Source organism: Prunus mume, linkage group LG2 (genome assembly GCF_029339155.1).
Source record: "Prunus mume cultivar Tortuosa linkage group LG2, ASM2933915v1, whole genome shotgun sequence".
Classification (NCBI taxonomy): domain Eukaryota; kingdom Viridiplantae; phylum Streptophyta; class Magnoliopsida; order Rosales; family Rosaceae; genus Prunus; species Prunus mume.
Window position 1 is genome coordinate 4,639,304 of NC_142699.1, and position 21,301 is coordinate 4,660,604.

At 38.0% G+C, this 21,301-nt stretch overlaps 4 protein-coding genes and 1 long non-coding RNA gene across 8 annotated transcripts; 2 read left to right on the forward strand and 3 right to left on the reverse strand.

Annotated features, from left to right (window-relative positions):
- Positions 1-479: 479 nt before the first annotated feature.
- Positions 480-7,162, forward strand: LOC103319487 (uncharacterized). Of its 2 annotated transcripts, none has more exons than XM_008221032.3 (6): positions 480-876; positions 1,107-1,299; positions 1,576-1,662; positions 3,174-3,572; positions 4,979-5,126; positions 5,881-7,162. In XM_008221032.3, the coding sequence occupies exons 1-6, from the start codon at positions 806-808 to the stop codon at positions 6,909-6,911; spliced, it is 1,929 nt and encodes a 642-aa protein (XP_008219254.1). In that variant the 5' UTR covers positions 480-805; the 3' UTR covers positions 6,912-7,162. The 2 variants fall into 2 exon arrangements, with proteins under 2 accessions (XP_008219254.1, XP_008219255.1); XM_008221033.3 differs by having other exon boundaries at positions 526-876; positions 1,102-1,299.
- LOC148919466 (uncharacterized) lies at positions 5,342-5,833 on the forward strand. The gene is made up of 2 exons (XR_016123776.1): positions 5,342-5,540; positions 5,677-5,833. It is a non-coding gene; the product is annotated as an uncharacterized LOC148919466 (long non-coding RNA).
- Positions 7,163-8,064: 902 nt separating the features above from the next.
- On the reverse strand, positions 8,065-10,945 carry LOC103319488 (Tetratricopeptide repeat (TPR)-like superfamily protein). The gene has a single exon (XM_008221034.3). It carries the CDS (start codon positions 10,828-10,830, stop codon positions 8,572-8,574), a length of 2,259 nt encoding a protein of 752 aa, XP_008219256.2. The 5' UTR covers positions 10,831-10,945; the 3' UTR covers positions 8,065-8,571.
- A 521-nt stretch (positions 10,946-11,466) lies between these two features.
- On the reverse strand, positions 11,467-15,773 carry LOC103319534 (protein NETWORKED 2A). The gene is made up of 2 exons (XM_089046635.1): positions 15,244-15,773; positions 11,467-14,584 (listed from the first exon to the last, which is right to left on the reverse strand). The coding sequence occupies exons 1-2, from the start codon at positions 15,335-15,337 to the stop codon at positions 11,709-11,711; spliced, it is 2,970 nt and encodes a 989-aa protein (XP_088902761.1). The 5' UTR covers positions 15,338-15,773; the 3' UTR covers positions 11,467-11,708.
- A 1,116-nt stretch (positions 15,774-16,889) lies between these two features.
- Positions 16,890-21,031, reverse strand: LOC103319489 (uncharacterized). 3 transcript variants are annotated; one of them, XM_008221035.3, is made up of 3 exons: positions 20,895-21,031; positions 19,331-19,894; positions 16,890-17,531 (listed from the first exon to the last, which is right to left on the reverse strand). In XM_008221035.3, exons 2-3 carry the CDS (start codon positions 19,794-19,796, stop codon positions 17,482-17,484), a joined length of 516 nt encoding a protein of 171 aa, XP_008219257.1. In that variant the 5' UTR covers positions 19,797-19,894; positions 20,895-21,031; the 3' UTR covers positions 16,890-17,481. The 3 variants fall into 3 exon arrangements, with proteins under 3 accessions (XP_008219257.1, XP_008219259.1, XP_008219258.1); XM_008221037.3 differs by lacking the exon at positions 20,895-21,031 and adding an exon at positions 20,702-20,848; XM_008221036.3 differs by lacking the exon at positions 20,895-21,031 and adding an exon at positions 20,006-20,586.
- Between the last annotated feature and the right edge of the window lie 270 nt (positions 21,032-21,301).

A 21,301-nucleotide genomic window follows, 5' to 3' on the forward strand; every position in this document is an offset into this window, starting at 1 on the left:
GACCAAAGTAATTTGCAAGTTACAACGGACCGTGCGACACTCATGAGTAGCAAGCAGCCCAATGAGTACCTTATATGCAACAAACTCACACACAATAATTAATGTTGTGCAAGCAACAAATAATAAATGGCAACATATAAAATAGTTGTAAAGAGAACAATCTCACAAGGCAACACACGAGGTAACAATGATTGAGCAAAAGCTTCTTTATATTGATTGGCAAGAGAGTACAATGTATGATCTTACCTATACAATTGAACTAGCCCAATAATCCGCTGACTAATCACCCCTCGCTGTATAGCATTTTATGCATTTTCACTTGTTGCATGAAGAGACATCACTTGTGCTTAAGGAGTCATAATGACGAAATAAAAGAAAATGCATATTTTTTAATTACTGAAAAATGGGCGAAACCGCATTGACTAAAAAATGTATACGTAAAGAAAAGAAAAACGGGACAAACAACTCTCCCAATACCATCAATAGATTATAGAAGCTTTTTCTTCTGACTGGACTAGAGAGAGTGTAGAGAGTGTCACTCTCTCTCTCTCTCTCTCTCTCTCTCTCTCTCAACCAAATAACCCCTAGGTGCGTGTGCTCTTCAACGCTCTTTGACTCTCCTCTGTTGTCCCTCCTACTCTCATTCTCTCTCTCTTCCGGTCAAAGCCCTCTCTCTCTAAAACCCCTTTGTACGGTTTAGGGTTTTGGCTAAACCACTCAAGTTTGTTCCTTAAAGCTTTCCATTGGCTAATTTGGCTTGTCATATTTCATAATATGCAATCTGAAATTCACTATAAGCAAAACAATGGTTGAGAAAACCAAAGACCCTAAGAAATGTTCTATCACCGAAGAAGATACAGCCACTCTCTTACAAAGGTCCCTCTTTTTCCTCTCATTTATTTCAGTATGTGTGTGTTTGTGATGTTTTGGCACTCTTGGGTTGAGGAGTATTGGAAGTGATATTTAGAGTGCCAAAATCATCTCCCTTTTTTATCTATTGGGAGTTCCTGTGTATTGGGTTTAATGGTTTTTTTCGTTTTGGATATGTGCAAGTTTTTTGAATAGTGAATTGGGTTTAATGGGCGGTTTTGTTTTTTAAAGGGCAGGTACACGGCAACGACTGTGTTGGCATTGCTACAGGAAGTGGCGCATTGGCCGGCGGCGAAGATTGATTGGATTCGGTTGGTGGCAAAGACTTCAACTGGGATCTCCAATGCCAAAGAGTATCAGATGCTTTGGCGCCATTTAGCTTATCGGGAAGCTCTTGTTGACAAATTCGACAATGGGTCTCAACCTTTGGTCTGTTTCCCTCTTTTTTTTTCCCCCCTCATGAATTGTAGTTTGTGGTGTTTTCTGCATTCTTTTACATAATGTTTTAAGTTGATAAAATTGTATAAATAGGGTTTTTCTATTAAACCTAGCTTTTTTCTGAGTTCACCCAGCACTTGATTTTTTTTGTTTTGTTTAGTGTGCATTTTAAAAAGAAATTGTATTATAGTGCAAAAGGAGAACAAAGGACATAACACGTACATTTTCCTTTTCCATATTGTGAGAGATGTTAAATTTCGCTGGCAGGATGATGATAGTGATTTAGAATATGAATTGGAAGCTTTTCCTGCTGTTTGTGGTGAAGCTTCAACAGAAGCTGCAGCATGTGTGAAGGTATAAAAAAATAATTTCATACTTAATAAATGATTTGCTTTAGATTTCTTATTTCAGATCTTCCAGGTGAACCCTTGTTATGGGGTGTTTGTATGGAAAACCAAATGGCTATGCTGCTTCTTTGGAAAATCTCCTTTTTATCATTCCCAGTTTGAGTAATTTACAGAGATATTTCACTCCTGCAAGAATTTAGCAAGTTAATATTTAGATTTAGTGTTCAGAAGTTGGAGGAAGCATGTTACCAACATCAAGAGGTAGTCCAGGATTACAAATACTGGATTAAGGTGGTTTTCAGAAAATGATAGTAACTTCTGTGTCTGATTTATGCATATCTGGCTACAAAAAGTAAGAAAATACTGATTAAAATTTAAAGTCAAAAGAGTAATACTGACGTTGGACAGGTTAGATAACTGGCCTTAAGTTTGATTATATGTTGGGTTGGGTTAAGTTAATGGATCTGTAAGAGTGAGATAAGCAGAGAAAATATGGGGTAGCTTCCAAGAGGAAAATCGCTTACTGGAATTTACTGTGGAATGGCTAATTTTAGGGTTCTAGCATTTATTTGACAAGCTATTTGGGAAAAAAAGAGGATCTAGAAGAAATTTCAGGTTTACAGTTTAATTGGTTTAAAAGAAATCCTGATTTGGAGTTGCAAGAATACAAGAAAAGCACTCAAATTTTTGCTGTTCATGGTTTGTGAATGATAACTTTGAAAAGGGAAACATATTGCTTCAGTAAACCAAACCTTAGTTTCATTAATCAAGACTCTACTAATTGATAGGATTATATAGATAGTTATATACTTTCTTAGCTTTTCCTAATAGTAGTAGGATTTTGACCTAGATTCCTAATTGGCACAGAAAATTAACTCAAAGATCAACTTTTGATGCCCATCACCGTAACAAATCTTAGAAACTACCAAGTAGAAGGATGCATGGCCCATTGTTAAAGCTCATGTCAAGCAATGAAATAATTCAAACCTTGACACAATGAACTTGAATAAATTAAATATTAATATCCCAGCCAATTACTGTGGAACTTATTTTTGGACTAAAAAGTCTTTTTTGAGATTGTAAAACTTGGGTTCCTATTTGAATAAATTTGTTGACATTTGCTCATTAGCTGGGGAAGATGGCCTCAATTAATGGACAAGCGGAATGGTGAATCATGCACACGGGAATTCAAATGGTAGTTCGGTATATTGTAACTGTGTTTAAAAGGTTTCACTTTAATACAGTCGGCATTTCCTATATGAAGTTGGCCTCATATTAGCTGTGTTTAGTTTAGAGTCTGCATAGGTTTCAACTTAAATCCGTTTTGTCCCAACTTCTGGTCCACGCCAAGGTGGCAGAACATGAAACATTATTGAGTCTTCCCGATCTAGGTTGGTATATCACGGGTTACACATATGTGGACGTGTTTTTATGAATATTTATACTATCTCAATTGTTTTGACCTTATTAATTCACTGATCTAGCCAACTTATCTTGTTTGAGTGGTTGTTTTGTTAGGTTCTAATTGCCTCTGGTTTACCAAGTGACTCAAGTCATCGAAACGGCACAACGGTAGAGGCTCCATTGACCATAAATATACCCAATGGCCAGCCATCTAGAACTCATGAAAATTCAGAACCAACTTGTTCAATGCAAGGGAAGAACATTACAGTTCCGGTTTCTGTTAAAAAACAACCCCTTCCTGCTGCAACAATGTCGTCAGTGGCAACTGCTGATGGAGGTGATGCAAATGGATCGGCTAGCAATAGCATGGCTCCTCGAAAGAAAAGAAAAAAATGGTCAGAGGCTGAGGATTTTGAATTAATTGCAGCTGTGCAGAAATGTGGTGAAGGAAATTGGGCAAATATCTTAAGAGCAGATTTCAAAGGGGACAGAACAGCTGGTCAGCTATCTCAGGTTGTTTTCTGTTACCCCAAGTGATTCTTGAAACTTAGGTGCTTGTTCTTGGATTTTCAGTTACTTTTTCATTTTCTTCTCTATATTATACCTTGTAATTTGACGCATCCAAATTGACATAAGAATTTCCTCAGAAGAGAAGAATACAAATGCACCATGTCATGTGGGACCACATAAGCTCTGTGCTGCTTATGATTATGGTGGGTTGATGAGAGAAATTTGAGTAACCAGAAGAAATTTACAGAAAAGAAGAACAAAAAGATAATCCGGGGTTGCTGTATTGCAGAGAAATAGATAAATAAGGAGAAGGTATAGATGGAGATATGAAGACACAGCCTTAAAGGCAGTAAACCTTTCAGCAATAATTAATTTTCATTCATCAAAATTTGCTTTACGAGAGCTAACCTTTAATAAGCTTAGGTAGAACAACAAATGACTTCCATAAATACTGAAGATCATTAAAGAGTAGAAGAAGACTTTAGAAACTTAAAACTAACTTTGAAATGCCATTTAAAAAGGAAATAAATTAGCATAAAAATATTTCAAGTGGAAAGTAGACCACTCTTAAATGGCGTTAAAAATGAAATAAAAGTGGAGCATTATGCCATTTGATTATCTGATTGTGTTTTCTTTTCAATCTAGTCTTCTTTTATTCGACCATTAAAAGTATAACATTACGCCACTTCTTTGTTATACTCTATATTTCATGTGTAGCACATGCGTCAATGTGCTGGTATAAGGAAAATTGTAGAATTTCTGTTATCTTATTTAATGTTAGGAAAACCTAGGTTGAGGACGTACATTCTATGGTTATTCTTTAGATAAAATTTTGTGAATGTGATCTATTGTGGTAGACTTATCAAGGGGTAAATCAAGTCTTTAATCTCATTAGTTATAAGTTTTTTTTAAGAGAACTTATAGAACATAACATGAGAAACTGTTTGCAATGTGCCTTTCATGATTGCAAAATTTTGATTGGTTAGGGTAGACCATTTTGTGGGAGTTTATAAATAATGAAATGATTATAATGTAAAGGAAGCCCAGAGACCATAATACTACAGCAATCTGTTGTCATCTAGTTTGGTCAGATGCCTGGGTTTTACCCAGTTTTCCCGGGTTCAAATCCCGGCAACGGATTTTCTTGTAACCTACATATGAAAATCTTGTGAATCATGTAGTATGAGGGTTGTTAAACATAAAAATTAAAAATTTGCTATTACCTTTTGGAAATAATTTGTTGCCATCTTCTCTTTGTTTTTGTTTTATTTATTTATTTCTGAGGTAGCGGGTACTTAATTTAAAACTCGACCTGTGCTCCAACTTTTACTCTTTTCTTTTTGTTGTGTTTGGAGGTATGAATTTGCACCAATGATTTTTCCTACTAATTTGATGAGTGTATATTACAGAGGTGGGCAATTATTAAGAAGAGGAATCAAGAGTTGAATTTGAGAGGCAACTCGAGTGGTAAACTTTCAGAAGCACAGTTGGCCGCTCGTCATTCATTGTCCGTAGCCCTCAATATGCCAAACCTAACAGCTAAGACAATTGGCACTGGTGATTCTCTCCTCCATTATGCTGTTTTCAATTTACAGAAAAGTACTAATAATTCACATGTTGCTTCTAAAGGACCAAACAAGTCCTGCCATATTTTTAGGGGACCCTCAAGTCCTACCTTTAAACTTCATTTTTCCTCCTTAATATAGTGGCAGCTTCCATTAAGGTCAAGGACAAGACGGATACTTTTCGTTATTACTGAACGGTATTGTTAGAGACTAGGACTTTTTGAAAGTCTTACAAAAAAGACTTCCTAGTCTTTCTTAATGCTAAAGAAGATTTATCGTTACCATTTTAGTTTAGAACACTGCTTGGCTTATTACCTGTAAGGAGCCAATTCCCTCTCACCTGCAGACCAGATCTGACATGTACAAAATGACTCATTAAAAGCACAAAGAAAATAGCTCCTAACAGGTAAGAAAGGAGCCAAATTTTTTTTTTTTTTTTCAATTTATATGGAAGTGCTTCACCTGTCAAGCAATGTATTTAATATTGTAGCTGCTGTAGTATCCAAGGCTCACTTTCCTATGATTGGGATTTTATTAACCAGGATTTGTTTCCCCATTTGGAAATCTTCACTGAAAAATTTGGCACCTAAGTTAGAATGGACCAAAGCTGATGTAGCCAAACTGAAATAAATGTGAACCTTCTGACTGATTTATGTACTCTGATTTTTAATTGATATTTTTTTAAAATTTATTTTGGTACTTATGTATGTTTATTTATATCTTGTTTTCTCCTTACTCTTAAACAGCTGGAACAAATGCTCACAATAAGTTTGCTAGAGAAGTTGCAACTAGCAACTCTCTGCTTACTACTGGTGCTAAAGCAGAACCGCAGTCTCAGCAAGACCTTAAACCAACAAAAAAACCATATCAAATGGAATTATTGGGTTCCACGACAAAATCTCGAATAACCTCCAAGAATACCTTAACAAAACCTAATTGCAATGATGATGATATAGTAAGAGCCATTGCAGTTGCTGCTGGGGCACGCATTGCTTCTCCTTCAGATGCTGCATCACTGCTCAAGGCTGCTCAGGCAAAGAATGCTGTCCATATCATGCCTACAGGCGGTTCTTCTATCCAATCGTCCTTACCTCGTGGTATGTCTACCCACTCAGAGCCTCATCCTAATTTACATATGCGTACCGGCTTAGCTGGTATAACACTTTCCACCCCTCCACCAACTGATGTCACACCTAATGCCGTACACCCTGGGTCTTCAAAAGCTCTCCCTCTGATGAGTCAGCACACTCCAACTAATGGCACATTGCTATCCAAACAGATTAAGGGTGTGAGCTGTAGCCTGGATGCCAAACTTCCATCAAAGCAAGTGGTTAGGACTGAAGAAGGAAGCGTAATTGCTGAGTTGGGATGCACTCCAATAGTGCTGGCCCAAGATGAAGCAGTTATCTCTAGGAACGGACAGGATGAGCAAGTTAAAGATGACAAAGTGGATTCACCTAACCAGAAAGCTGAATTGAAAATTTTATCAACTGATGCTGAGAATCCTGTTAGTTCATTGAACATTGAGAGAGATGAGACTCATCATAAAGCTGTCATAAGTGTACAAGGTGAACAGAGACAAAGTGCAAAAGATAATGAGGTTGTGTGTTCGCTCATAGGAGGTGGTGATCCATCTGCAGTTGATAGTTCTGAAAAACCAAGCACAACTGAGAAGCAGACAGATCTTCTGGGCACTGTAACAGATGGATGCAATGGAAAACATGTTTTAAGCAAAGAGGAGGCTGGCATTAAGATCAATGGGGAACATGAAGGTTAGAGTATCTTGTGACGATTGTGGTGTAAATTTTTACGTTGTTTTTTTCTCACTGGGGGAAAGGGGATTGGAACTTGGAACATCTTCCAATATCAGGAAGAGAAGTGCCACTAGACTAAGAGCTAGTTGGTTTTTGTGGTGTAAAATCTTTGTCAATGATGTAAATTCTTGTCAGTTTTTTATGGTGATAGTATCACAGTTGAACGATGGATTGATATTATTTGTCAATGATGTAAATCTATGTTAATTTTGAATGGTGATGGTCTGCAGTGCATTACAGTATTCAAGTTGACCTTCCTGTTAAATTGGGTGGTTTTTTTATTTGTATAAAGGGGAGGTCCCGTTGTAGCTAAGATATTTACTCCCGAAATTAAGATTTCATAAGAACAAAGAAAAAGGGTGGAAGTCTTTTTCCCTAGAAATTTTTGAAGGGCTGTGTTAGTACAAGTGAAACACGTAGGGTGCATACATTAGCCATCGATTTCCACTACATGTTGGTATACTCTTGTATACAATGGTACATATCCAAACCAGTCGCAAGACCATGACAATGGCTCATTGTCCTTACTTTTCCTTCGGCATTGCAACTATCTCAAGTTGCCAGGGATCCACCTCGAATCAAAACGATCTCTCCTTTCTTTTCTACGCTACGAGATCTCCTCTTATGAAATTTCTAGTTTGATCGAAAGTCCTCTTTAACTTTCTTATCCGCAGGCAACTACTCGTTCAGGTCTAAAACTACAGAGATGTCCAACAAAAGTCGTAGCATTTCTCAACTGACGACCAGCTTCTAATGGAATCATAAATTTCAAGGCCTTATTCACCCTCCAGTAGATCGATATTAGGCTAGGCTAAAATTCATTCCTTCACAGGAAGACAAAATAGTAGTAGAATCCAGGTGATCCTAACAAAAACCTCTTCATGTCAACTAAATGAACTTGGATCTGTAAGCCAAGAAAATTAGGTGTTGCAGACAGCTTTCTACGTGAAGATTGGCAGGTAAAGTGTGCAATAAGAAAGAAAGAAAAATCATTCTAAGTTATCTTTTTTCAGATTCACAGTAACCAGAAATCAATTTCCAATCCCGACTCTAACTGACAGCATGACATCGATCAATTTAAATATATGCATTCATAATGGAATGGATGGGAACAAGTAAACAACAAGGGATGCATATTTTTATAAACAGGACCTGTGTTCTTTATGATCCATCTGGCTACCAAACAGAGTTTGCCCACAAAAAGAGAAAAAGTGACAGATCACTTCCCAATACAATGGCACATCAATTTTGAGAATACAGTAACAACAGCAGAATTATAAACAGGACCTGTGTTATTTGAATTTGGTGACAATGAAAGAGGGCATAAAAGGGAAAATTTAGACTAACCCAAAATTTTAAGAGAAAAGAGCAAAATAGATGGTCGCTGGAACATATAACCAAGCTCCCTAATTACTCTACATGCTAATATCTAATCCGGCTTAGTATCACTTTGACTGAGCACTGTCCCTCCTGTTGTTCTTAAATGCACAGCATCCATCCCAGGAGAAAAAAAAGGGAGTTTAAGAAGTTCAATGTTACCAATGGGCAACTTCTTCCAGTGATTTTCAGGGTGTCCCGCAACCCATCCTGCAAGGCTTGCAGAAATTATGGAGATATGGCAAATTAGGAAGCAAGAGAAGCTTGTTTCTTCCCTTTTTTTCCCTGACTGCTTTTCTCTCCTCCCTTCATCATTCTGGAGAGGATATCAGCTTGTTTTGTGTTACCCTCTTGATTTAGGCTCTTAATCAAATCCTCAGTGCTACTCCAATCGGTGATCCCTCCTTTCTCCATTAGTTTACACAATATTGAGTATGCATTAAGGGTCTTCCCTGATGCTAAGAGAGCATCCAACACTTTATCATAGCTTGAGAAATCTACACTGCAATCTCTCTCAAGGCAAAAATCTAACAGCTTGAGAGCAGCAATTGTTTTCCCTTTCTCAGCAAGAACAGATAGAAGGCTGTCAAACTGAAGTGCACACCCACTTTGCATAAGGAGATCAATTCGTCCCAGTGCTTCCTCAACATGACCTCTCATAAAGAGGGCTTCCAAAATCTTGGCAACCAAATCCATGTTCTCCATCACCCCCTTCTCTACCATACTCTTCATTACTCGGCTTGCAGTTTGAACCCTCCCATCTTCAAATAGACTCTCTATCACTGACCTGAACAGCGATGACTCCGGAAAATGCCCGCCTTCAATCATACTATCCAAAGCAGTTTTAGCATCAGCTGGTTCACCTTTACTCAGGTAGCTCTTAATGAGCAGAATGTAAGAATCTGCTTCTCCAGGGATCCCTCTCCTATTCATGATCCTTAAAATCTCAAAAGCAGAATCAGAATTCCCTTCTTTTGCATGCCCACGGAGCAAATTATTGAAGGCAACTGAATCCTCAACACCCTTTTTCATCAACTGCCGGAAAAAGACTTCAGCTTTCCCTGTCTGCCCATGGTTGCACAAATACTCAATCATTGGGTGAAAAGCACTACGCTCCAACTCAATAGAATTCTGAGGCCTCAAAATAATTTCTTTCTCAATAAGCTTATCCAGCAACTTGACTGCGTGATCATACACCCCAGCCTTGCAAAAGTTTTCAATCAGGATACCATAATGACCAGCCTCAGTAGGAATTCTCAGCCGAATCATTGCCTTGAGCACATAAGCAGCCGCATCCATATCCCCAGACTTGCACTGTAAAGATAACAATCTCTCAAAGATTGAATTATCCATAGGAGAAATATACTTCGAAACCATTTCCATTAATATCTTGTGAGCTGCATTCTTTTTCTCTGCCTCACAAAGCCCCGGCAGTAAAGTCGAAAAGGTGACAGCATTCGGCCTAATACCAAAAGACTTCATCTCTTCAAACAACCTCAAACCATCATCAACTCTCCCAACAGAAACATACCCTTTAATCATGGTGGTATAACTTATCACATTAGGTTCTATATTCCTCCCCTTCAACTCTACAAACAACTGCTCAGACTCATCCATCTTATCAACCCGAATGTACCCATGAATCATGGTGTTATAAGTAACAAGATCAGGAGAAATTCCTCTACTTTTCATATCCTCAAAAAACCGCTTGGCGGTCTCTAACTTCCGGCTCTTTAGGAAACCCCAAATCATAACATTATAAGTATGCCTAGTGGGCTCTATTCCCTCACTCAACATGGCATTAAAGTACCTCTTGGCCATCATACACCGACCCCAACGCATGATAGCCTTATACAGAGCCTCATAGGACTTGAGACTTCTCTCCACACCCAATTCCTTCATTTTAATGAATAACTTAACAGACTCTTGAATAATGCAACCCTTATCAGACTTACCATAGCCATCAATGAGCCCAATGAAGAGGTCCTCGTCCAACCGCACACCTTTCTTGGGCATGTCCAATAGAATACACCGGGCATGGTTGAGCTTCGAATTTCGGCTCAGAATCTCAATGATCTTCAAATGGGTCTCGCGGTCGTGTTTAAACAACCCGGATCGCTCAACCCACCTGAAGAATTGGAGCGCATGCTCCCAGCTCCGAGCGCCGTGCAATACATTCCACACAAGGTTGTGGTCGAATTCGGGTACCAAATTCCGGATCGAGTTCTGTAACCGGGTCGTCCAGACCCGATTCGCCATCATTCTGCAGATGATGTCCTCTATCTTTTCTGGGTTTGGAGTTCGATGCTGCCTAGCTTTTGGGACATGGGTCGGGGTCACTGATCCATCTTGCGGGTTTGGGGTTTCGGTTGGGGCTTCGGTTGAGGCTCCGGTTGCGGCTTCGGTTGAGCTGAAGAGGCGGAGGAGCGTGAGGGTCTGAGGGTTCGAGGGTCGAGGTCGCCATTGGAAGGGTTTAGAGAGAGAAATGTAAGCCATTGATGGCATGGCAAAGGTTTTGAATGTGTGAAATGGGAAGTAGGGATTGTGGGAGTGTAAAAGTGAGAGTGAAGATCACAGAGCGCGAGGACGGTCGTTCTCACTTGTTAGGGTTTAAGCAGGATTCAAAGAAATATGGGCTTTTTTAATTCAAACATTTGATTTGGGCCACACAAGCATAAGAGTGCGTTTTGAAGGCTCTAGCCCAATTGTTCAAAAAGGTTGATCATGGGCAAAAAACATTTCAACATATTTCCAAGGGCTGGTTTAGCAGTGCTTTCAAATTAGTTACTTGCTCAAATGAGGGAGAGAGGGACATAGTAGAAGTGAGCAACTGTAAGCAACATATACCTAAAGCAAAAACAGTTTCATACTATGATGTTGAAGTAAATCTCCAAATGTAAAATGGTTGGAAGATACAGATACCTAGCATGAAGCAAACAGCTTGTGTAATCACCGGAAATATGATCTATTACCAAGTGGTTCGTGGTCTAGTGATATTTCTTTTCTCAATGTTTGAAAAACTCAGTGATATAAAAACAAAAAACAACTAGATGATTTATCGTTTCTGATGCGTCCCCACGTAGGAGGCACTGACATTCAACAATTGTGATGCACTGTAAATCTCTTTAGTATGCAGCCTACTTTGCATAAATTAACATCCACATAAGCATTTTAATTCTGGATGGAAGATGAAGTTTCCAAACAAATTTTAAGATTCTGAATAATATCATACAAGATAATGAAAGAAAAAAAGAATACAATACTACAGCATTAACCTGTCTCTGGTTCCTGTCTGCAAATGTACCATGCATGACTAACATAGAAGATTGATCCCTCAATGAATTTTAAAACTAAAAACATAAAAGTAGAATATAACTGATCATCTACATTGGTTGTTCAGGTGGTGGTGCAGCTGCTGCTAGATCGCTGTGTTGTTTCTGTAATGCTGGGCTGGCACATGAGAAGATTGATGGCTTTTGCCTTCTCAACTTAACCCCAAACAAGAAAGACCGCAAGGGAATTCTAGCCTTACTGGTTGAGCGTTTCGGTTCAATGCTCTTTGATGCCACGGAAATTCCAAGTTCTTCATCAAGTCTTGCTAGCGTCTTCTCGACCTCTAACTTCAGTCCTCTAACACGGCTAAGACCTGCCTTCAATTCATCATTGACCTTATTATTCTCTTGCTTCATGTTGAGAACCTCGCCTTGAAACTTTGCGGCCTGATATTTGCTTATAAGCTCCATCTTCTCTCCTTCTGAACCTAAATTGGAGAGTCTTGATATCTCATCTTGAATGTGGCACAAAGATGAGAATCTGCCCTGCAAGTCATCTTTAAGTACTGCATTGTGTTCCAACCATAAGGACAGTTCAGTTTGTATCTCTCTCAGGTGTCTGTATATTGGCCTGCCATCTGATTGCAGAGACTGCTGTTTAGACCCTCCTTCATGCTTCTTTTTATTCTTTAGTTTGAACAACTCTGACTGTAAATCCTGTATCGATGTCTGGAATTTTTGTATCTGATGAACTGAGGTACTAAACCTCAACCAGAATTCTAAGTTCTCCTCCAGCAGCTCATCAATGTCTGAACGGAATCTTCCTTCAATAGCTGAAACAGAATGGGGTCTAACAACATGCCTTTTCCTCGTTGCTTTTTCTTCCTCCTTTCTAGGTGAGACTTTCAAGTTTCCTGATGAGTCCTCAAATCTCTCTGTTGCTTGTTCACCAAGATAACTGGCAGTTATTTCTTTATCGAAATTTAGAGATGGAACAGGAGAGTACGGTGATGCAGCTACTTGAGTTGGGCTCTCGAGGGAGCCTTCCTGATTTGGATACTTATATACTGTCGAACAGGTGTTAGGACTATCATCCAGATTTGTCTCTGGGGATCCCAGTTTTTGCTTCAAAAGTTTAATCTCCTTGTCCTTCGAAGAAACAACACTCCTCAATTCCCTTATCTCCATTGCCAAATCGAAGATGTTATCCCGGTTTTTCTTCTCCACTTCTCCCAGCTTCTTCCTTGCATCCTTATAATCCCGGAGAATTGAAGTATACTCCTCTAGCAGAACCTTTTCTCTATCCTCTAACCCTTTTAAGAATAGTTGCCTCCAGTTTGGTTGATCTCCTTCATTTGCAAGTTCCAGTTCCTGTGGCTCAACTTCAAGATTACTGTCTACTGTCTCAGACAAAGCCTGATTCTCAACCTGTTCCTGCTGCATTGGCTCCTGAGGCTTTTCAGTCATCAAACCAAGGCTATTGCTTGGATCAGATTGGTTTTCTTCTTCACCCTTGACCGAATTTTTGAGAATTGTAACATCCACTTTCTTAATTTCATCTTCTGTCATTTTGTCTTCCAAATCCACTGATTCTTCATCGGTGGCCGACTTATCTGAATCCACTTTATTCTCCCTTTCTGGTTTGGCATCAAGTGCTCTCACTTCCTGGAATAGTCCTGCGTTCTCATCCTCCTCTTCATGCTTCACACTATGCAATTTTCCAGAGAGATGATCAAGATTACAACTAGCTTCTGTAAAATGCGCTTGGAGGTTGTTATTTTGGTCTTCTACACTTCTTTTTAAATTTTTAATTCTACGCAACTCCTCCTCCAACTCCTTTATCCTTTTCCTCATAATGTCCGAGTTTTCCATCAGAATCTCCTTTTCCTCTTCCAAGCTCCGAATGCGTGCCTGAAGTTCATCTGTTTCTGATTTAAATCTATTTACTAGAGCATTCTGAGATGACACTGCAGTTTCTAGACTCACAACCTTGTTTACAAGTCCATCAATTTTCTCTGCCAGTTCTGTAATAGTGGAGGTGTTTGAACTTGTCTCCAGCTGTTCCAAAATCTTAGACCGCAACAATTCCTGATCATGTCTTTCTTGGTCTACGTTTCTTGTTTCTAGACCAATGTTCTCAGCCTCATCCTCCTCAGTTGGATCACACCAGTCTGCGTCTTTCAAACGAAATTCATCTTTGAGGCCTTCAAACTTCATGCAGGCTTCCCTAATCCTTAGGTGCTCAACTCTTGCCTCTTCTTCTGTTTCATCTTTCTTTTCCTGTAACTTAGTCAAGCTGTCTTTGCATGATTTCAAAGCTGTGGCAGCCATCAAAGTTCGAGCTTCGTTATCTTCGATGACGGTGCCAATGCCATACTCATCTTGTAAGCTGCAAACTCTTTTTTGCATACCAGTGATCTCGTTTTCAAACTCCCAGTATCTGTCATATCCGCGTTCGTACAAGATCTTCACAAACTCCTTTTCAGTTTGTAGGGCCAAAATATCCTTCTGAAGCTTATCAATTTCTTCCAGTGCCTCATCTTTGGTCAGCCCTGACCTTGGAGTTATGGTAGCTTTAAAACAGCTTGTATTTCTCTTAAGCGGCCCCCTCTTTAACATGGATTTGCTCCTGAAATCTTTATTGGGTAACTTGGGAACTTTTGGGATGCTTTGTTTGGATTCTTCTGTGGAGGCTTTGTTGGGACCGTTGGAAGAAGTCGATGCTTGAGAAGCAGTTTCCTCATCCTCATCCTCCATTGCATACTGAACTCTCTCTGGGAAAACTGTGGCAATCGTACGGTTGGCACTCTGCAGATCTCTTGACAAGTGATCATATCTCTCTGCTAAAGCCCGGTATGCCCGGAACGATTCTTCAACATAAGCCACTAGCTCTGGCCTCTTCCTGTAATACATTTCTGCCCTCTGTGCAAAGGAGTCCCCATCATTATCAATGATTTTAAGTGTACTATGAACTTTCTCCTCCATATCTGTAATTCAAGACATGTCTGTATGTTAGTATAATACCAACCACATTCTTACAAAGCAGACGCAGAATTAGCCAACTGGGGAATTCAATTCACAATGTACAGCAGCAGTTTAGCTTATGAGACAATGCACTTATAAGAAGTTTTAACTACACAGATTTGGAAGGTGATTATAGTCACTGTAAAAGAAAAATAACAATGTTCTTTGAATTCATGGGGGAAATTTAAAACTGGTGCTCTTGTTATAAATCATTACAGGTTCCCTAGCTACATGGTTACTCTTTTATCTTCATGCTCTCCTTGTCATTCATGTACCTCTTCCTAGAGGTTTTTGTTAGCAATTTTAAAAATTTCTTTGGGAAAATTCATCAAACATTTTCTAGCTGCAGCAGTACATATCTTTCCAACAAATGGGATACAGGGTTTTATTGATGTGGAAGCAAATCTACATAACCTACTAATTCCAATAAAAGGGAAATTAAAGAAAGAAGAAAAAAAACAAAGCAATAATTTTTTTTACTGTCCTCTTTCTTTTTATCATATCAATGGTAAAAGTGGGTAAAAGATATCAAATCTAAAAGGAAGAACAGATTGGATCAATCACAGATCAACAGGAACACTGATCTCACTTTTATTATGACAACATAACACACAACACATACCTTGAAGGTTCTGTTCCAGCCATTTTGACTGCTTTGTCCTGATGTGGCTGGCCCACCACCATGAATATGCATTGCTTGCTGCTCTCTGCAACATCTCTCTCTCTCTCTCTCTCTCTCTCTCTCTAAAGAAAAGCAATCATTATGAACACAAAACCCACAAAGGTTATTTCATTCAATCCATTAGAGAAAACCCAAATCACACAATGCAAGCCAGAAGAATAATATGAAGTCATGAATATTGAAGGAATTAAGAGAACATCACATACAGTTTTTGACAAATGGCCTGTTAAGGACCATACATGGAGGAGAGGATACTTCGCCTGGATTATAGGTGTTGGAAAAGCTCAAAAATGCAAAGGCCTTCAGTGAGGTTGTCCACGTGGCGCGCTCTCAGTTTGCCAGGTTGGTTGTAACCAGGAAAAAGAGTGTGAGCCCATGAAAAGTTTTGGATACTTCTCTTGTTTTGCCTAACTTCTGTTGGAAAATACAAGCTGGATTCTTTATCAGATAATCTTCCCTTTTTTTGGCTATTTCTGAAAGAATGCCATCTTCTGTTCATCAGTTCAAGCTGCATACGCGTATATAGTGACTGTTACTGTTGCTGTTATAACTAAGCTTTCAGCTTATGGGCAAATGTTCTAGGAGAAATTATACCCATAATACCCTATAGTCTTCATGTTTCAATTTTTTTTCATTTCTATACATTTTTTTTAAAATTAATTGATGAAATGGGCAACAAGCTCCGGTCGTCACATTTAAATCTTACCCCAGACTCACTCTTTAGAGAAGTTGATGATATTCAAGTGACATCTAAAAGCCTGTCAACTGAATCCTCAATGATCATTTCGTTTAGTAACATTCAGTTTGTTAAAGGATGTTAATAAATCCAAAAAGAACTCTTGGATCATTACAAATTATATGTGTTGGAACTAATCCAATTGAAGTGACCATGTATCTCTACTTCTTCTTTTTTGGTGAACTGGGAAGGAAAAACCCCAAGCAACAAAACTACATAAAATCAACACAAACAAGACGAGGATGAGACACCCCAATCAAGTCGCCAATAACTAAAGAACCTATCGAACTTGGAGTAAAATCAAAATAACACACGCCAAGACCCATGTTATAGCTCCAGTTAGCTAATCCGTCTGCGACACAATTCTTTTCTCTGTAGATATGTATAACTGCACATCTATCAAACTAATTCATGAGCTTACCATAACTGCACAGTATCTCTACTTTGAGTGTGAGAAAAAGACATAACTTTGAACTTTCGCTTCACCCTCCAATAAGTTACCCATGACCACCAAATAATGCCCTACAAACTAACTCTTTGGTTAAATCAAGTCGTCGTAGTTTTTATTTGAAAAATGCCAACTTCGATCACTTCTTGGTATCAATTTGATCCTTCAGGGTGTCAAAGTTCTTTTTTTATCCAATTGTGTAAACTATATAGTGTGCAGAATACATCTACATGACCTAATGTGATCCTGAGGACCTAAGGAAAATATCCACATAATTCTAAGGTGATCTTAAGTATTTGTTTCTGAGTGCTTTTGCATGAAGCCTATATGCCCAAAAAAGCCCCATATAAAAATTGTTTCAATCCTAAAATATTTGCAGAAAGAGAGAGAGAGAGATTCATATTATATTTACAAATTTTTTATTATTATTCAAAAAGTATTTACAACAATATGAATTATTAACACGTTATTTACAATAACATCAACATCAACATGAAGCTCTCAGAGAGTCATTTGTTTCTTCTCTTCACATAATATTTACAATTTTTCTTTTATGAATATTCATAGATTATTTACAACAAATATTAGGAAGAAGCATTAAGCTTCCTCTCGCACGTCCAGCATTATTTACATCCAAGAATCACATGTAAGGCAAATTTACACATACCACCTATTATATTTTCTTTTCCTTCCCTTTTTTCATTTTTCTTCATTTTCTTAAAAGTTTCCCAAGCCAAAATTTCCTCTCTTTTTTTTTCATTTTTTTTTCGTTCTTTCTTTTAGCTATTGACTTATATCACACGGTACCATCCTTAATTTTGAAGCAGCCAACTCCTTGCTGGCCAAGGCCAAGGCAAATCCAGCAAGAAAGCAGGCCACCTTCTAGCAATAGTAATCCTTCATAAATCTCCATGTCTACTACTCAAAGTTATATTAGCTTGGACCAACATTAGCCAGTCCTCTTCTACTAACAAGTACCCATTTCAATCTGCCTTCAGCTGTTCCTGAGAGAAGAGAGCCACTCTTCCATATATTTCTTGCTTTCTGCACAAGAGAGCAAAAATGCAGAGAACAAGTAAGCATAAACTGTCCATTTTACTTGGGAAATACATTTAGCCTTTTCCCATAACTCAAAACCTGGATTACAATTGCCACAAGCAATAGCCCGATCTACAGATCTACAGATACCACGACTTAACAACACAAAAACAAAAGAAACAGGAAATCAATAGACATGATAAGACAGAGCAAGTATGCAATTCCAATGGAATAATGAAAGCGAAATGAACAATAAACAAAGCACCTAACTTCCTGGTAACCACCAGAAATAGGAACAACAATAATGCCAACGAATTCATGATGCCCAATTCAATTTATTGAATATCTGAGAACTCAAGATACCAATGCAAGGAAGGAACAAGGAGTATTCAAACAAATTTATGATAGGGGCAGAACATAGAAACTTTTATCATTGGGATATCTCAACCAACTGTATGGAAAATCCCTTCCCCAACTACTCCAATACAAATAATCGTCCGTCAAAAGATTGAGAGCTTCATTACCACTACAATAGGTGCCAAATTTATAAATTTAGCAACCAAAAAAATATACTAAACATATAAGAGTTTCCAAATCACATACTGCAAACTGGATAAGAAATTCTGGAATGTGGACAGTTTCTTATAAAAAAAATTCAAGACATATTTGGGACCATGCATCCACTTCTTTTGAAGTCACTTCCTGAGTTTTTACTTCCTTTTATTGCCGTTTAGGATTCACTTAAAACTGACATAGTTTCAGATGAACTACAGCATCAATATAATCACTACTAAAATTCAGTGAACACAAAATATGCATGAATATTGAGAAAAAGTGACACTGACACTGTAACATGAAAGGAATAGGGAAAGTCAAGATTCACCAAGTTGAGCGAAATGCCAGCCATTAACTTTCACCAATCCTGTATAGATCTTAAGATCCAATTGTATACACTGTAACTAACTATTGCCTAGCACTTAAGGATGGACTCTACCATTATATACCATATTCAAAAATTTAGACAGTTCTTCCTTCACAATCATGTTAATTTGAACTGTTCAATAACTAACTTCGATGAGCTCTTTTATGTTCCTACCCACAGAGAGGGAGATTGAGAGAGAGAAGAAAAAGTTCATTTTGTATTTAACACAAAAACAACATTAAAACACATTTCACTCCTAAGAATTTAATATCTTAAAACAGTCAATGCCCTATCAAGTCCAACTCTGTCCTTAAACCAAAATTCATGCTGCTCTAACTGAATAAACACATGGCTGGCACATCAGCACTTTGAAAGAGGCTGTTGCATCTTAACTTTTCCCACTCGAATATTCAATTGGTATTTGAAAAGGCAAGTCCCCAATTTTTAGATGATCATTAAATAGATTGAAAAGAATACTTCTAGCCATCAAAATTCTGCATCCTTAACCGAATAATTGACTATAACTTGTCATCCTCACTTATATTACAATATACCAGAAGCAATGGCAGTAATAATTGAACCAACTGTAGTCAATGTTTTCCCTAAGAACAAATCATTAGCAACGCATTCAATGAGTGGAGTATGAGACCCTCATAGTGTAGCCAGAACTGGCTGCAGAGCGATTGTGAAATCAAAACAACAGATGCAAAAGCCCCTTTTCTAAAGGTGGCTAATAATCAAAAGGTATTAAAAATTTAAAACGAAGGTTTGGTTTGAACATTTCATATCAACTATGGTATTTCATCAAGCAAGATATATAAAAGAATTGCCAGAAATTTTTCTTGTAAACAGATATAAATAGGCATATAAGAGAAGCTCTTACCATCGGAATAACCATCTGGGATGTTCCCAACAGTGCTCAATATATTGCTCTTTGGATCCTTCACCATATCATGAATAACATGCCCATAGCACGGAACCAGCACAGCAAAACTATCGTCTGTATCATCATCACTCCGAAACCCAGGTCCATGAGGCTCCAACCATCCAACGGACCAATCCGAGTCATCAGACTCAGAACCAGAAAAACATCCTCCCTCAGATGGAACTAGAACAAGATCATATTCCCTATCAATTTTCCGTTCTTCCCGACTATGCCATTTGCGTTTCACCCTTCTTGATGATGATGAGGCCATACTGGCCCCCTTAACCGAAGGAAACTTTAAACCATCAGATTCCCACATGCCGGGGTCGGGTGAAGAACTTAAAGAAGATGAATTGGAGATTCTAGGCTCTTTCTGTTTTCCACTCCACAACCACCATGAAAGCTGGGTAAAAGCCACAGCCATTTTCTCATTCAAAGATCTTTTGCCAGTTGCACCAAGTGTCTCGGGCCCAACCAGTGGAAGTGGAAACAGACAATATGTTGGGTAATTTCTGCCTGTTCCTGAGAAGTTTATAAGAAGAGAATTAACCGATGAAAATAGTACAAACCTAATAATACAATTAAAAAGCATATGCAAGTTCAATGAAACAAATAAATGATGTTGACACTTACAGAAAAGGGAAATTTTCATAACACATATGCAGAAAAAGCTTTGGCTTTATGGAAATCAAGCAAGTTTGATTGAGAAATGAGATGAAAAGAAGAGAAAAATATTGCTATGACTATAAGTTTTTGCTTGGAAACTGAAACAGGAAATGGCATCAGCAAAGCGCATTTCTTTTGGCTGAGTCAATAAAACTGTCCCATTTCTCGTACAAATTACCAAAAAATTCAATGTTTCCCTTTTATACTATTCAGTTTTCTGGGCAACCAAAAACAGGTCAAGGTCTAAAGTCTAACAGCTGCAACATTCAATGAATTCAGACGCTCGCTCAAAAAGAATAAACCGAATGCGACCCAGAAAATCTTGCTAGTCAAAAACCCAACTTTCCGAAAGAAGAAAACACGGTTTTACCAATTATAGCAGTGAATGCAATGAAAGAGTTGAATGGATTTTGGAAAATACAGAGCCAAAAATAAACACAATAAAATTAAACAAGCAGCTCCATTTGTAAGTTCTAATGCAGAAATAAACACAATAATAATAACAAATCACAACATTCACATTTCCAGACCCATGAAAATAGACTAAAACCCAATTTTAAATTTTCTAGCTCCGAAACAATAAAGCACTGAAATTGAAGCAAAAAGTTGGAGCATTTCGATCTTTCTTGCTTCCAAAAACAACTTCTCCACGCCAAAATTCACCTTAATTCTTGTAATCCGAGTAGCCCGTAAAAACAGAGAAAACCAAAATTCTTTTCTTGTGATTCAAATTTGGAATATCAAATGGAGATTCAAAGCACCTCCGAAAATGAAAACAAAAATCTATGTATTAAGTAGAAAATTATAAAATTTCGGAAAGCGAAAAGGTATAATCGGCCACTTTAATTTGGTATACCTTGAAGCTTGAAGTTAAGGTTTAATTTTTAGGGTTTCTCAAGAAAGTAACCCTGATTTTCATCTGTATTCAGTCAGAAAGGGGAAAAGAGATTGTTCCAACTTTACGGATAAGGGCTGTTATGTAGTGCAAGCGAGTTCATAAAATAAAGGAAGGATAAGCTTACACGTGTGCAAACGGGAGCATATACGTATGAAATTGAAAGAAATTCCAGATCACATTTGTGATGATGGAAAATAAAAAACTTGCCTAGTTAGAAGCTGTTTCCAAGTTCCAACAATATTTTAAAAAATTCTAGATTCAGTTACTTTCTTTTTTGCTAAGCCAACTAATCGACCAAAAAAAATATGAGAGTTTCACTAAAACACCCAAAATGGGAGCTGAAATTATAAAAAAATCCAACACCA

Bases quoted from the DNA above. Each gene is read 5' to 3' on its own strand.
- LOC103319487 (XM_008221032.3), top strand. From the start codon at position 806: ATGGTTGAGAAAACCAAAGACCCTAAGAAATGTTCTATCACCGAAGAA. The intron at 1,663-3,173 runs GTATAAAAAAAT...TTGTTTTGTTAG, and splicing joins AAGCTGCAGCATGTGTGAAG to GTTCTAATTGCCTCTGGTTT. The intron at 3,573-4,978 runs GTTGTTTTCTGT...TGTATATTACAG, and splicing joins CAGCTGGTCAGCTATCTCAG to AGGTGGGCAATTATTAAGAA.
- LOC103319488 (XM_008221034.3), bottom strand. From the start codon at position 10,830: ATGCCATCAATGGCTTACATTTCTCTCTCTAAACCCTTCCAATGGCGA.
- LOC103319534 (XM_089046635.1), bottom strand. From the start codon at position 15,337: ATGTTGCAGAGAGCAGCAAGCAATGCATATTCATGGTGGTGGGCCAGC. The intron at 14,585-15,243 runs GTATGTGTTGTG...CTTGAATTACAG, and splicing joins GCTGGAACAGAACCTTCAAG to ATATGGAGGAGAAAGTTCAT.
- LOC103319489 (XM_008221035.3), bottom strand. From the start codon at position 19,796: ATGGCTGTGGCTTTTACCCAGCTTTCATGGTGGTTGTGGAGTGGAAAA. The intron at 17,532-19,330 runs GTAAGAGCTTCT...TCTCTTGTGCAG, and splicing joins CCCAGATGGTTATTCCGATG to AAAGCAAGAAATATATGGAA.